A 15580-nucleotide genomic window follows, 5' to 3' on the forward strand; every position below is an offset into this window, starting at 1 on the left:
CAAAGTCAGACCTGGAAGCCCCATGGTTACCTTTTCACCTACTGTTCCCTTCTCTGTCCTAAGGGGTCCTCAAGAAATCTCACAAACAAGCAGAAGCCAGGATGAGGGGATGCAATGTTCAGACCTGTGAGGATGCACTGATCTAGGTGTGCTTTGCAAAACAGTCTAGTCGGCCAAGCAGATACCTCTGGCTTTCCCACTCCTGAGGCATGACCAATGGAGAAGTTCAAACTTCTCACCATCTCTTCATCTCTAGCCACAGCCAAGAATGTCAAAGCTATCCTTGGAAGCCCATGTCCAGGGGGTGTTGAGCCAAGGACTCCAGGCATGTCTCTGGAGCCCCCACCCACCCATTCCAGGATGTCAGTCACACATTTGCAACGACAAAATGGAATCTGTGCAGCCCAAGCAACCAAGGTGCTAGAAGGTCACACTAACATTAACATGTCATAAATTTACAGATAGCTCAAGTTGGTGGCTTTGGGAAGGTTGTAAAACTTGCCCTTTCTTTTCTTTTCTTTCCTTTTCTTTTTCCTTTTTTCCTTTTTTTTTTTTTTTTTTTCTTAAGACAGGGTTTCTCTGTGTAACAGCCCTGGCCATCTTGGAACTCCCTCTGTAGACCAGGCTAGCCTCAAACTCACAGCCGCTGCCCCCTGAGTGCTGGGATTAAAGGCGTGCACCACCGCTGCTGCCTGCCCCCCTCATTCTTTACATGATCCCTTCAGAAAGTCAAAAGCATACCACCAACTCACTGAGACATTGCTAAGATCCCAAGGTGCAGCTCCTAATTTGAAATGACATGTGGCAACTCTGAGAGCCGCTTTGTAAATGAGGAAACCGGCTTTGTAGGTGTGTTAACTCGCCTGCCCAGGATGTGCGCCCTCGGGGCCTCCCACCTCAAGGCCAGCAACTTGCCCACTTCTCACCTATGGGTGGCTAACCCTTGCATCTTTTGGAGCCTGTTCCCATTCACAGTAGCTAGGTTCTGCCCAGCAGCCATTCGGGAGCCTTGATTTGAGCCAGAAGTGTAAAAATCACAACTGCAATTTAAGCCAAGGACACTACAAGAGGCCAAGGAAGGTGGCCATGGGGGAAACCAGGCAGGTTAAAATGGCTGTTCTGGGTCTGGCGTTCAGAGAAAGAATGAACATTAACAAGGAAGGCAGAGGGGAACCTTGTGTTCAGCAAAATGCCTGGGACAGTTGGGAGGGTTGGTACCTGGGGACTGGAGTCTGGGGAAGCTGCTGTGGTCCTTTCCAGGAAGGGAAACCAGGTCCAGGGAATGTCCCCAAGACCCAGGGTGTGTCTCCTCCCCTGCTGCTTTTCACAGGGTTAGCAGAGCCTTAGAATGCTTCCTGCAAAGCAGCTTTGGTGTATGCTCATTCTCTCCCCTGCCCTGAACTCCTTTTCTAACAGCTAGGACTCTGAAATCTTGTCCAGGAGTGCCATCTACTGGTGGATTCAGGAATAGTTTCATTTTAAACACCAAATAATTTCCTCACCCACAGCCACAGTGCTCTTCAGCTGGTCCGTAATTGATTTGAAATGGTGTTGTGTATTCTCACAGGGCTGACAGGGTGTTGTGGAGCCCCGTCTTCCCATCTCCATCTTGAAATCAGGGCAGGTGTGAATATCTGCACAGGTGAGACCCTCTCAAGACCTCTTAACAGTCCTTCATAGAAGTGGGGAGTGTCAGGCTCCAGTCACGCCTCCTACCTGTGCTACCCACTGTACTCTCCTGCCCTAGTCGCACATGGCATAGTGAGGTGGAAGACTGACTGAAGGAGGCAAGGGTGGGGCTTTTTTTTTTTTTTTTTTTTTTTTTGATGCTGCTATCTTCTGTGAGGAACTCATTCATTCACCAACCGGACTTGTATGGGACGGGGTCCATCAGTGCCCTATTGGATATGAGTAGAAGTTTGTTCACATCTACCCATGAAAAGCCACACAACAGAGACACAGTAACCTGGACGTTTCTACAGATGGAAATGTGTGTGTCGGGGGGAGGGGGGAGCAACTTGTAGGAGTCAGTCTTTCTACTACGTCAGTCCCGAGGGTTGAACTTAGGTCGCTAGGCTTAGCTGCAAGCATCTTTACCTTCTGAGTCATTTTAATGACCCCCTCTTTGTTTCATTTTTTTAAGTGTTTTTTTTTTTAGATTTATTTTATGTGGATGGGTGTTTTGCCTACATGTGTATCTGTGCACCATGTGTGTACCTGGTGTCCTCAGAGGACAGGGCATTGGGTCCCCTGTAACTGGAGTTACAGATGGTTGTAAGCTACCATATGGGTGCTGGGAACTGAACCTGAGTCCTCTGCAAGAGCAAAAAGTGCTCTTCACCACTGTGCCTCCCCCTAATCCTTTATGTTTTGAAAGAGGGTTTCTCATAGGCCTGGAACTTGCTGAGTGGGCTAGGATGCCTAGCCAGTGAGCCCCTGGGTTGCCTGGTTCTGCCTCCCCAGCACTGGGGTTATAAGCCTGTGCCACCACACCTAACTAGCTTCCTTCCTTCTTTCCTTCCTTTTTTTTTTTTTTCTTTTTTAATATAGGTTCTGCGAGTTTGAACTCAGGCCTTCATGCTAGTAAGGCAAGCAGTTTACCAACTGCGCCATCATCACCCCAAACACCTCCACCTTTTCCTTCTTTTTTTCCCTCCAGATTCTTGATGGCAAAAGCTGGTGAGAAGGGGGCCTTCCAGAGCAATGCTAACCACACGGTTGATGTGAATGTGCGCCCTGAGCATCCATGGCCTCTGGGAACAGTGGCCTCTGCTTGTCCTTCCAGCAGGCCTTTCGTTTGCCTCTATGAAGTGGGAGTGGACACTAGGACATACCTAATACATACGAGCTGAGACAGCACACCACCTCCAGCAAGCCTGTCTCCAGCAGTGGAGATGCTATTCGGGCGTGTCTGGAACCTAGTGTGACTTGCATGAGAAGATAACTGGACCCTCGCAGGGCTCTGGGCTCTGTGAGCCTGTTTTCATTTTGCCTCACTAGTCCTTGTTGAAACCCCGACCTGCAGGTGCTCAAACCTGCAAGAAAACGGTAGAGCAGGTGCACAGGATGAGTCCTTTTCCAAATGAACCGCCAACGCCCTGAGCGCACTCAGCCCCAGTTCTTAACTACTCTTGCAGAGAACAGGACCCTGTACTGTGAAGCCAGTGGAGGAACAAATTGGGATCATTTGGGCTCTGGGGAAAGAAGAAATCTGATCCCTTCACCCATGAGTACTGGGCGGCAAACACCTATAAACTACCCAAACATACCGGAAGCTGAGGCAGGACGAGCATGTGTTCCAGGCCAGCCTGGACGACATGAAGCCCTGTCTCAAAAAACAAAATGCCATGAATGAAACACTCTGCCCCTGCTCTTGGGCAGCTCCTCGGGCCCCTCAGGCTTCTGCATTGATCCTTCTCATCTCTCGGGCCTTCCTAGTTCCTCTGCCCCAGCTCTCTGTGTTTTAATGCCCCAGCCCTGCATGCCCCCCACCCTGCTTCATCTCTGCCTCTCTCAGATTGAGTACCTCTGGTGTGGACCACCTGTGCTTACCCCAGCTCTAGGTTCGAGGCTCCTCAGCGGCATACACCTTTCACCTGGGGCCACCGGCCTGGTGTTTTTAAGACAGGGTCTCTCTCACTATGTAGCCCTGGCCTGGTATTCGCTATGTAGACCAGGCTGGCCTCAAGCTCACAAAGGTCTGCCTCCCTCTGCCTCTCAAGCACTGGTGGGGTTATAGGCCTGTACCACTCCATGTTCTTTTGTTTCTGGATGCACCTAATTGCCCCATGCTCTAACAGGCAGGGTCAATAAATAGTCATTGGACTGAACAATTAGACTCAACTGCATGTATAATGATGAAATAAAACCAAAGGAGGACTGTACCAGGTGTGAGTACACAGACACACAGACACACACACACACACACACACACACACACACACACACATCCTTATGGTGCATATGGCCAGATTTGGGTTTATGTGTTTGAGAGCATGTGAACTAGATGGCTCTCAGAATTTCTGGAATCCAGTAAAAAGCATCAGCAGAATTTACCTTGCTTAAAGATAACTTTCAAGTTCAGAAACATTTAAGTGCCGTTGAAAAAGACCCCCAAACTGACAGGAAATTCTGATGAAGAGATTAATCTCAACCCTAGAAGCACATCTACCTACCCTCTATCCTTCCTGCGTGGATAGGCAGGACTCTGCCTCAGAACCCAAAAAGGCTGTGGTCAGACTGGGCCTGGTGGTATATGCCTATACCCCCAACACTTGGGAAGCTAGTGGGCGGGGGGGATCCCGTGTTCCGGGTCAGTGTGGTCTGTGTGTGGCCCTGTCTCAAACAAGCATGAAGGGGACACATTGCCACTGTGCCTCTGCAGCTCCTTAGGTGATGAGCGGCCTGAGGTGAAAGCAAGCTGTTCCCTCTGTCAGTGCTCAGGGAGAACCCAGGAGGCCCATGGATAGGGAAGACGGCTGAGGAGGAGGTCAAGGGTAGGAAGGGGTGGCTCTTGCTAACAGTCCTGGAGCCACACACACAGCCCTCTGTCTCTGTAAGAGAGCGAGGGGCCCCAGCTCCCTCGGGGAGAGACAGGTGCTTAACCCTCAGTATCACAAGAAGCTTCCGGAACGGGGAAGCTGGAGGATCATATTTGCTTCACAGCCACACACACACACACACACACACACACACACACACACACGCTGACACTTTCCCGTTCAGAGAATCAGGGAGAGGAAGGGCAGTGGCTGAGGCAAAAGGCAGGGAGGCTGGTCAGGGCATGACACTACGTGAAACAGAAGATTCGATAATCTCGGTGTCCCACTGACAGGGTCCACTGATTTCTTAGATATGGTGAGCGGGAGCTGAAGAGGGCAGGCATCCATCCCTAAGTCTGTCTGCGGCACTGGGTGGACGTAGGAGCCATTGGCTGGGAGGGGCCTCAGAGTGTCAAGTTGGGCTCTGAAGGCAGGCGTAACAGCCCGGCTGTCAACAGAGCGACACGTCTTGAGCGGTGCAGTACCACTGACCACAGAACATAGTTGGATGTAGACACAGTCTAGGCCTTGAGGGCTTCTGAAAGGACACTACTTCAGGGGAAGAAAAAAAATGGGTATCCAGCGAGGGAGAAGTGACCCTTGGACCTCTTAGGATGTCTGTACGTGCTCTGGGGCTGAGAGAGGTTGATGACCCAGGTTACACGGTGCGCTGCGGAGAGAGGACTGGGATAGGGGACAGGGACACTGATGAGACTGTGGCTGTTGTCCCTGGGAGGTAGCCTTGGGAGATCGGTCAAATGTGGCCTCTTCGCGCGGACTCAGCAAGAGTTCTCACACATTTGTGTTCTTACGACTGGAGGAAGTAACACAAGAGCCAAGGAGAGAGCCTTGAACTTTCAAAGTTGAGCCAGACATTCTGAAGACAATGGTGTGTCTCTGGACAGAGCGCTCAGGCCTGTGAGGGAGTCTCCTTTGTTTTTTCGCCCTGCTGCTTTGAGGGCTGATATCAAAGCCTTTTCCTCTCGTTTTGTTTGTAGTTTTGTAGCAATGTGTCCGGGCTCAGTCCTCTTCCTGGGAGTGTATCCGTGTCTCCAGGCTAGCATGGCTTTTTAAAAATAGCGAACAAAAGGGAACAGTTTTTTAGGAGACAAAGGCATCTGTGCCCTCAGAGGAAAGAGTCGCTGCAGGATCCCGTCTGAGTTCTTGTTGGATGTGGCGTGGCAGCACAGTGGAGCTAAGCCCCTCCCTCCCTCCCTGTGGGTGCCCCCATCTTGCGTTCTCTGCCTCTGAGACCCCATGAAAACGGATGCCCGTCGATCATTAACACGTGGCTCCTCTCTCTAACTCATCCCAGGCTCAAATCCCCAGTCACATTTCCTGGCGCACCACAAAAGAGGCCTCTTGCCCACAGAACCCGAGGTCCAAGCACCTTTCTGACAGTTTTGCAAAAGATCTGGTCCAGTGGAAGCTGCCTTATGCCTGGATTTGACTCCAGGACATCCCCTCTTGTTGATGCTGCTTTTCCTTTGTTGTATGAGGCACAGAGGGCTGGGATACGCAAGCTTGAGGACCTAGGTGTCATCTTTCCAAAAAGCCAAGCACGGTGGTGCTCATCTGTCACCTCACCACTGGGGAGGCAGAGAGCAGACAAGTAATCTTAAACATAAGATCCCCCTGCCTCAGCACCCCAAGTGCTACAGTTATGGGTGCGCACTATCATGCATGACCAGAATGTCAGAAACCTCCATGAGTGGTCTTTTCTTGTTGCAGCGCTTGTTCATGTGGACGGAAGCTCCTTCATTAGAGACTTGAGGATGACGGTATTTCCTCAAGTCTCAAGAATGGATTTTGGGTCCCAACTGAAGACAAGGAGACCACGTCCCCTCTTGCATCATGTCTGTACTGACAGAGTCACCTGACCCTCTAGTAGCCATGACACCAAGACACCCAAAGGGCCTGGAAGTCAAGAGTGGCCTTCAGGGGCTTGCTGTACCTGGGCCAGCTACTGCCATGGTCACAGATGGACACTAGCCTCTACCCTGCTCTTCCAGGAGGAAGCGTGTCAGGAAGCCCAGGCTGGTTCTCTGTAGTTACTCCAGGACACTCGCTGCCTAGCCTGGATGGAGGTTGTTGATACCATGGGAAGCTCTGGGATGGGAGAGGAGTGAACTGTTGCCAAAGTAAACCCAGGGGCTACGCAAACTCTCTTTGATTCGGCATGCTATTTGTGGCCCAGAATACATATTTATTCTTTATTTCCCCCAGTGAGACACAGTGTGCCTGGGGAAACAGATTAGTGCTTGCTTGTTTTTCCGTGCTGTTTGTCACTGCGTACCTGGCAGTTGAGTGATGTTTGAAGATAACACCATGAGGTTGTTTGTTGAACTGTGTTTCTACCTGAGGGGGGGGAAATTAATGTTACGAAAGTAATAACTACCATATGGATAGGGATTTTCTTGCTTCCAAGCATTCAAAAAAAAAAAAAAAAAAAAAAAAAAAAAAAAAAAAAAAAAAAAAAAAGCCGGGCGGTGGTGGCGCACGCCTTTAATCCCAGCACTCGGGAGGCAGAGCCAGGTGGATCTCTGTGAGTTCGAGGCCAGCCTGGACTACCAAGTGAGTCCCAGGAAAGGCGCAAAGCTACACAGAGAAACCCTGTCTCGAAAAACCAAAAAAAAAAAAAAAGAAAAAAAAAAAAAAAAGCCCAGAATGGCTGAGGTGGCAGGATACCTTTTGGCACCTGGAACAGAGGTGATGGACCCCAGGTAGTCCTGAGCCAGAGTGCAAATGTTGCCTCCGAGCCCGGCGTTCCTCTTGGCTTCCTGACGCTGTGTGCTGTGCGCAGGCTCACCTCTGTGGTGGAAAGAGCAGGCGCGGGCACAGGCGGCAGCCACCATTCATCCATGAAATAAACACTGAGGGGCTTGTTATGTGCCAAGCGCTCTTCTAGAGACTCAGACTCCACCATCTTGGGATGAACTGCCTTTGCTCCATTAGAGGTTGAATCCTAGGAGGCTGCTGATGAAGGATAACAGAGGTGGAGGGATCACAGAACACACTGGGTACATTGGGCTGAGAGGTTATAGGCAGAAACAGTAGGGATAAGGACCAAAGTGTGACAAAGGGTGAGCAGTCTGTAGTGGGCCGTTGTCAGAGACCAAGGAAGGGATGAGCTGCAGGGGCATCTGAGGGGGGAGAATGCCAGGAAGAAGCAGGAAGCTGGAGGCTCGGCCTGATGGAGCAGGGTGGGGCAGCTGGAGGGGAGGATGCCATGTGGGATGATGTTTTTAGGGAGGTCATCCCTGAGGCCCCGGGTCACCACAATCAGCTGGCTAGTGGGAGTGGAGTGAGGCTGTACACGCTGCTAACAACACTTCCTTTTCCTTGGTCCCACAAGCAGGTGGGGCACCCAGATAAGGCCCTGGCAGTTGAGCATGCCATCTGTTTTTCTAGTAAAGTAGAGCCCACAACATACAGTGACGGGCATACAACAGAGGGGTGCCTAGGGGCAATGTGGTGGGGAATGCAGGTGTCCCCTTTCAAGGCCCTCACACTTTATACCACATCCCTTCCTGAACGTCAAGGGACTCACAGAGTCTGTGCTGAGCACAGCGATGCTCCTCAGAGATGCCCACGTCTTAATCTTTGACCCCGTGGATGTGTGATTTGGCCTCAGTGACTCTGCAGTGGGATCAGAGACATTGTTATGGAGAGCTGATCCTGGGTTGTGTATGGACGCCAGGTAATCATGAGGGGTCTTTCTGGAGGGAAGCCATAGGGCTAGATCACAGGAGGAGAGGTGACCGTGGAGGTACAGTTAGAGTGTGGGAAAGGAGAAGGTGCTTTGTGCCTGTAAAACCAGCAGTAGTGGGGCCTGGCTGTGATGATGATGAATTTCAGGCCAGCCTGGGCCTGTATACTGATTCTCTCCAAGGCCTCCAGAAGGAACCAGCCTTGCTTACACCTTGACTCCAGCCTCAGTCTTCCTGGGCTCTGAAGGGACTTGGGGTCCTTAAGTCCTCCATACTGTGTTATAGGGTCCCTGGGTTTGACACCAAAGAAAAAGATATTGGTCTCACCCTCTGTTGCTGAGGATTCTGGAGGGCCCTAGCAATGGCGCACAGAAAACAACGTGTGAAGAGAGGAAAGAACAGAGCCGAGGCCAGACCAAACAATGTAGGTGTAGATGATTGGCTCTGTCTTTTTTAATTTGTTTAGTTTTTTTTTGTTTTGTTTTGTTTGTTTTGCGACAGGATCTCACTATGTAGCCCTGACTGTCCTGGAACTCACTATGTAAACCAAACTGGCCTCAAACTCACAAAGATCCACCCCCACCCCACCCCACCCCAGCCTGCCTCTCCAGTGCTGGAATTAAAGGCATGAGCCACCACATCCGGCAAGTTGCTCAGTCTTGAAGGCCATCTTGTACCTGTCTTGGGTCTCCTGAGACGGCCCTGTCCAGGTTCTACCCTATGTACATACGTTTCTCTCTCTCTCTCTCTCTCTCTCTCTCTCTCTCTCTCTCTCTCTCTCTCTCTCTCTGTGTGTGTGTGTGTGTGTGTGTGTGTGTGTGTGAGATTTGGGTATTTTGGTGCACATATGTGTACAGATGCAAATGTGCACTTTTTGCATGTGGAGATCAGAGGGTGTCCCATGTCAGTCCTCAGATACATTCCACATTTTGCTTGAGACAGGACTTCTCTTTGTTTTAGAATTCATGACATAGTCCTGGCTGGCTGTCCTGCAAGCTTCCAGGGATCCACTTGTCTCCAATTTTCATGCACACACTTTTTGTGTGGATACTGGGGATCTGACCTCAGGTCCTTATGGCATTAGGTAAGCGCTTTGTGGGCGGAGCTGTCCCTCCAGCTCTGTTCCTTCGGTTTCTTTAAAGTATTTCTTTTACTTGCAACAACAACAAAAAAAAGCAGGTTGACCGGAGCAATGATCTCGTCTTTTTTTATCACATGTCACTCTGTTCCGCCTATCCTTGCAGACATCCTCCTGTGATTAGGACCTCGTTCCCATCCTAGTGGCCTGGAATGATGAACGGACTTTCCGGTCCATGAGGGGCTGGAGTGGGCGGTAGTTGTTTACCATCACCTCTTCTTCCTCACCGTGTCCAGAAAACAAGAGTGTGCGGAACGCTGACAGCTGGAATAGAGAGCAGCCAGAGTGAGCCGATGCAAGCATGGTGGGAGCCAGGTGTCCCCCCCATGCCTTGTGCAGTCCCCCCCAACTGAATCAGGAGTGTCCCTATGTGACCCCCAGAACACAGTATAATGGACCAGTGACTCCAGAAGATTCATTAGAAGCACTGTAGCTGCCGCTCTGTTGGGATTGGAGAGCCCACAGATATGACAGAGCCCCAGTAGCCCCATAGAAAGTCCATAGAAGGGTACTGAGGCCCAGCCAACAGCCAGCACCAACTTGCCAGCCACTGAATGGGCCACTTAGGTAGGGAAGGAGTCCTCTGGCCCTATGCCATGATGTACCTTTTTCTGCTAATGTATACATTTAAAAGCCCCATCCCCCACTGAACTCCTGTGATGAGATGGGCAAGAACTCAGGTCCAAGTTTGTATCACTTTTGTTCTTACATGGACTTGCCCAGGCACAGCCTGGTTGGGCTATTTAACTAAGTGTCATCAGGACAATGATCACACCTGGACCTCAAGGAATATGATGTATGCTAGCCCCATCAACACCCCAAGTGTGATCACAGGGCCTAACCTCAATGACTCTCATGCAAATGGAAAAATCCTTCCAGCAGTTCAGGAACACCTAAAATATGCCAGTGGGGCTAGGGAGGTGGTTCAATCCTTAAAGTGCTCGGGTCTTGAGTTTCAGCCTCAGGATGCATGTAAAAAAAGGCTACCATGATGGCGTGCTCATGTAATCCCAGGGTTGGGGAGGCAGAGCCAGGGGATCCTGAGGCTAGTCAGCCAGCCTAGCCTAATGGACGAGTTTCAGGCCAATGCACCCTGTCTCAAAACACAAGGTGAATGATACCTAAGGAAGGACACCAGAGGTTGACTTTATACCTCCACAACACACACAATAGATGTGCCAGAGAATGGAGTCTGGTAATGCCCCCCGCCATGACATCTTGATGAAGATGCAGGCAAAAATGGCCTCCTTTGGGACTGAGACTCAACTGCAGTGCTCACCTGGCTTGGGGCCACCTCAATGGGCATCTTCTGGATAATCCAGGTGACTGATTCAGCCAGTGGCGGGGTGGTGAGGGAGCCAGGGTAGGTCCAGTAATCCCGGCAGGCAGGCAGCAGACAAGAAGGGTCAAAGGGGCCCACGTCCACCTGTGTACCCTGAGATAAGAGTCACAGCCCTGTTAGGGGTCCAGCACAAGGAGGCCAGGGAGGAGCCAAGTGCCTCTCCATCTTACCACAGCTCTGATGGCCACCAAGCATGCTGAATAATGGCTTACACAGCCACCATTGTCATATGTGGAACCAGAAGGAAAATGTGACTCTTCTTTACAAGAAAAGGACTCCTACCAAATGGCTATATTTCTCTTTAAAATTATACCTCCTTATATATATATATATATATATATATATATATATATATATATATATATAAAATTATATATATATATATAATTTTTTTTTTGCCATTTTCAAGTGTGCAATTTGAGGGTGTTAAAGACATTCACATCATGTTGTCATCACCCACATTTATCTCCAGAACTTTCTCTGCCTCATTAAACACTGACTCCCATTCTTCCCTGACCTCTGGAAACCACAGTCTACTTTCTGGCTCTGAACCTGCAGACCCATGGAAGTCAATGTGTCTCCTTCATGTAGCCCTGGATAGCCTCGAACTCACAGAGTTCTGGGATGAAAGGCCTGTACTTGCATAACTGGCTTTGCAGTTGTCTTCAAACTGAGCTTATTTCAGCGAGCATTGTGTCCTCGGGGTCCTCCCATGGCACAGCAAGTGTTAGAACAGCCGTTCTTCCTTCCTTCCTTCTTTTCCCTTCTGTTTTGTTTGTTTGTTATGTTTTTGTTTTGTGGTTTGTTTTTTTGTTTTGTTTTGTTTGTTTTGTTGGTTTTTTTTTTGAGACAGGGTTTCTCTATGTAGTCCTGGTTGTCCTGAAACTCACTATGTGGATCAGGCTGGCCTTGAACTCAGAGATCCACTTGCCTCTGCCTCCAATCTGAGTGCTGGGGTTAAAACCAGGTTCTTTTGTAGCCCAGGGTGTCCTCAAAATCTCTAGGCCACACAAGGATAATTCTGAACTCCTGATCCTCCTGCCTCCACCTCCTGAGTGCTGAGATTACCGATGGGAGCCGGGACGTTCTCTGTGTCCTTCTGTGTTTTGGCCAAGCATCCACCACGTGGCTAGGCTGTGTTTCATTTGCATTCACCCAGGTTGGGCACTTGGCCTGCGTCCCCCTTCTGGTTATCTTAAATAGAACTTCCGGAATGGGATGGGGTGGGTGCTGTTTGCTTCAGGGCAACTTTCAGTTCTCAGGGTCCATACCCATACATAAGATTGCTGGATCAGATGGACATTTTTTTTTTTTTTTTAATTTAAGGACCCCAAAACATGTGTTTTCAACCGTGGCTGCACTGGCAAATCTTACAGTTTTGAAACAACTGTTTGTCTCTCTGAAGCAGCTTGACTTTAAAACTATACATGCTGCGGGACCCTCCCCCACCCCAGTCCTCATGTTCTTCTCTCTCACAGGGGCAGGTGGGACCAAGGGCCCCCACACAGCTGCTCCTGACATATGGCTCAAGCTCTCTGCCCTCCTCTTAAGACAGCTGGAGTCAGCCTGGCCTCCGCCTCAGGCCGTGTTCACAGTTCATGTTTGCTTGCTTCCTGGGTTTCATAAAGCCTTTCTGAGCTCCCATGGGATGTCACTGTCGCTTTGCTCGTTCATGCGTGCGTGCATTCATTTACAAGTGTTTGTCTGAGGCAACAGAGAGCCTAACTTTGCCTCAGGTGTCAAGGATACAGACACAGAAAAGTGGAAGGAACTCCTCCCTTTTATGGAGCCCACACAGAGTAAGAAGAGCATCAGCACTTCACACTGGGGACTTCGTGATGGAGAAAAAGAACAAATTAGGGGAGCGGGTGTTTTGAAAGGCGTGGTCCCAGAGGCCTAATGGGGTGACATCTGAGGAAAGACACGTACGAAGAGTCTGTGGCATGCGTACACTGTTGCAAAAGTCCTGAGGCAGAAGCAGCCTGATGGACCTGAGGAACATCAGGAATGTGGTGTGGTCACAATTAGTGAATGAGATACAAAAGCAAAGAGGGCCGGAGAGATGGCTGCTCAGTCAGTCAGTCAGGATAGTACTTGCGTTGCAACATGAGGCCCTGAGTTCGAGTCTCAGAACATACGCAAATAAGTTGGGCAGGATGTTGTATGCACACTCGATGCCAGCACCGGGGCATCTTCCCGGGACTCGATGTCCGGCCAGCCAGCCTCACCTGCTCTGTGAGCTCAAGGACGCTCAGAGACTCTGCCTTCAAAACTAAGGTGGGTGGCACCTAAGGAGCAACACCCAAGGCCTCCACATACACATGCGTACACACAAAGTCAGTATCAACGTGAAGAGGTGACAGAGGCGGGAAGCCTGCCCAGACGGACACCTCGCCTCAGCCTGGGACTGGAGATCCCTAGAAAAATCCACCTCGGCAGCAGGAATGCCTCCTGCTCCTTGCCTGGATGTTGTTCATCATATCAGGATATCACCACTCCAGGGTGCAGAGACTGAGATCCCTCTTTCCCATGAGCCTCCACAGCCTAGGGGTCCCCAGGGTCCTCAAGCAAGCAGGCCCAGGACAGCGACCTCCACATTGGTGAGGGCAAGAGACAGAGAAGACAGAGTAAATGAACCCAAACAAGACCCTTGGACAGAAATATTGAGTACTATGCAGGGTACCGGGGCCTGCTGATAAGTAAGTCCCTAGCTCTAGGGTCCAGGGAGACCCCAAACCCCAGCCAGCTCATCTAACCTGAGCAGGACATTGTATTCTTGGCTATGGAACCACAGGGAATAGTCCAGAGCTGCAGGGATGGACCTACTGAGCAGATGAGCAACAGAGCTGGGATTTGAGCCCAAGGCCACCTGACCCTCACCTCCTCCCTCCCCCTCCCATCCTCCCCAGAGTCACCATGCTTCAAGCGTTTTAAAGTCTGACAGGCTCCTGAAGGTAGGAGCACTCTCAGAGTCCATTATAGACAGGTCTGAGTTCAGCGATGCTGCTTGAGACATGCTATCATGTGCCACAGCCCCGCCCACCCACCCCATCGCAATAGTGGATGAGCCTGTGTGAGTGGTCTGTACTCTTCTTCATTCACGCCACAGCTGAGGCCTGGACCCAACCAGTTTGCTAAAGACTGACACTGTGCCTGCCTCACTTCAATCAGGATAACAAGGCCCTCATGCATCCACTCTCAACATCCAAATTTCATAAATAGGGAAATTGGGTTCTGAGAGATTGAGTCCCTTGCTCAAAGCCACACGGTTTCCTGGCAGATCAAGGGCTTTGGACCCAGGACATCTTGACGGAGGATCTCCAGCACACACCCCAAACCTCTAGAAGTCCTAAGCTTGCAGACAGAGAGCCACGGACAAGGGGTCCTCAAGTGTCTCCTACTCCTTAGCCTGAGGAGCTCTCCATGGCTGGGCATATTTTAAAGTCCCTATATGTCCTAGAGTCAGTGGGTTATTTTCAGGGGACTGGCGTGATTTGGGTCAGAACTGAGTCGCAGACCCCGTGCCTTCCCTGTCGTCAGCCTGTGGGGAAAAGTAGCTCCAGAACCTTCCAAGGAAGGAAAACAGACCCCTGAGTAAACAACACTCCCAGCCAGCTTCTTTCTCTCCCACCCCTTGTGGGAGGCAAAGGCCAGCTGGGAAAACATCCCGCCTTCCAGCTTTGTTCTGGCTGTAGGCCAGCAAGGAAGAGGGCGAGGAGCTGGGCGCCCAGTGCCTCGGCCTTGAGGTGTTCCTGAACGGGTGGACAGAACAGTGGGGGTAGGGGATCTGTCTCCATCCCAAGGGGCATCTGGACCTCAACATCAAGAGGAGGCAAGGAGCAGATCAAACACTCCTGTGAGCTTTGAGGAAGGCGTGGCCACGCTTCCCTGCAGGGCAGCTCTCACCATTGTTAAGACAGGTGGAAGCCTCCTCTGTCCCCATGTCCCCATGTCCCCATGTCTAATGGCCACCTTGCTTCCTTTTGCCTCAGAATTCTTTGTTGTGGTGCTGAATAAATAAACCCATCTCTTTGGAATTTCCATTTTTCCATCAAAGTCCCTTCTGGGTCTTAAAGAAAAGTGACACCCCATTACTCTGCCATTTTCTCGAGACAGGCTAACAAACCAAAGTATACAAAGAATGCCCAGCCACCTTCAGAGTGACCTGGGACCCTGCCACCAGTCTGGGCACTGCCCAGGCTGCCTCCCTCTCCACAGGTCTGCTCTGTTCGTGGTCTCAGTTAAACTCTTTCTCAAGTGTGTGCTGGTGGTACACTGGCCTGTGTTTGCACACACAGCAGGTAGACACTTTGGTCTGTTTTAACAGACGTTATCACTACTGGACATCATGCCTGAGCAAAACAAGAACAAATACGAGATCAAACTCTTCCACAGGCTGCTGGGATGACCTGGGTGGCTGGTCTTGGGGAATCCCACGGAGTTCAGCACCCTCGTCTCACTGAGGGGGAATTGGGCAGGAATATGCAGAGAGCACATCACTCCTTCTCCTGAGACAGTATTTCAAGGGTGACCTTGAACTTCTGATCTTCCTGCTTCCACCTCCCAATATTGCAGCTGTTTCTTGCCATACCCAGTTTATGTCGGTGCTGGGGATTGAATCCAGGGTTCCATGCATGCTCAGCGAGCTCTCTACCTACTGAGCTACATCTGAGTCTTCTTTCTTGTTTTCTGTGACCAAGGCTAGCCTGGAACTCATTTTGTAGTGGAGGCTAGCTTTGAACTTTTGGTAATGCTCTTGCCTTCGCCAGTGCTAGAATTATAGGCATATGCTTACAGGGAAAACCGAAGTCAGCCCGTGACAAGAGCCTGAGGACTGGCCTTTCCTGTC

The 15580-nt window shown here is 50.5% G+C and overlaps 1 protein-coding gene across 3 annotated transcripts in view; it reads right to left on the bottom strand.

Moving 5' to 3' along the window:
• Nucleotides 1–8674: 8674 nt before the first annotated feature.
• Nucleotides 8675–15580, bottom strand: part of Ca5a (carbonic anhydrase 5A) — a 29033-nt gene continuing 22127 nt past the window's right edge. For 2 of the 3 annotated variants that reach the window (XM_042277798.2, XM_006990135.4), the window contains 2 exons: nucleotides 10669–10824; nucleotides 8675–9653 (listed from right to left, as the gene is read on the bottom strand). In XM_042277798.2, the coding sequence (XP_042133732.1) occupies nucleotides 9510–9653; nucleotides 10669–10824 (300 nt within the window). In that variant the 3' untranslated portion in view covers nucleotides 8675–9509. The remainder of the gene's footprint in view (nucleotides 9654–10668; nucleotides 10825–15580) is intronic. The other variant, XM_042277799.2, reaches the window with a different exon arrangement.

The sequence above is a fragment of the Peromyscus maniculatus genome, chromosome 5, assembly GCF_049852395.1.
Source record: "Peromyscus maniculatus bairdii isolate BWxNUB_F1_BW_parent chromosome 5, HU_Pman_BW_mat_3.1, whole genome shotgun sequence".
Taxonomy (NCBI): Eukaryota; Metazoa; Chordata; class Mammalia; order Rodentia; family Cricetidae; genus Peromyscus; species Peromyscus maniculatus.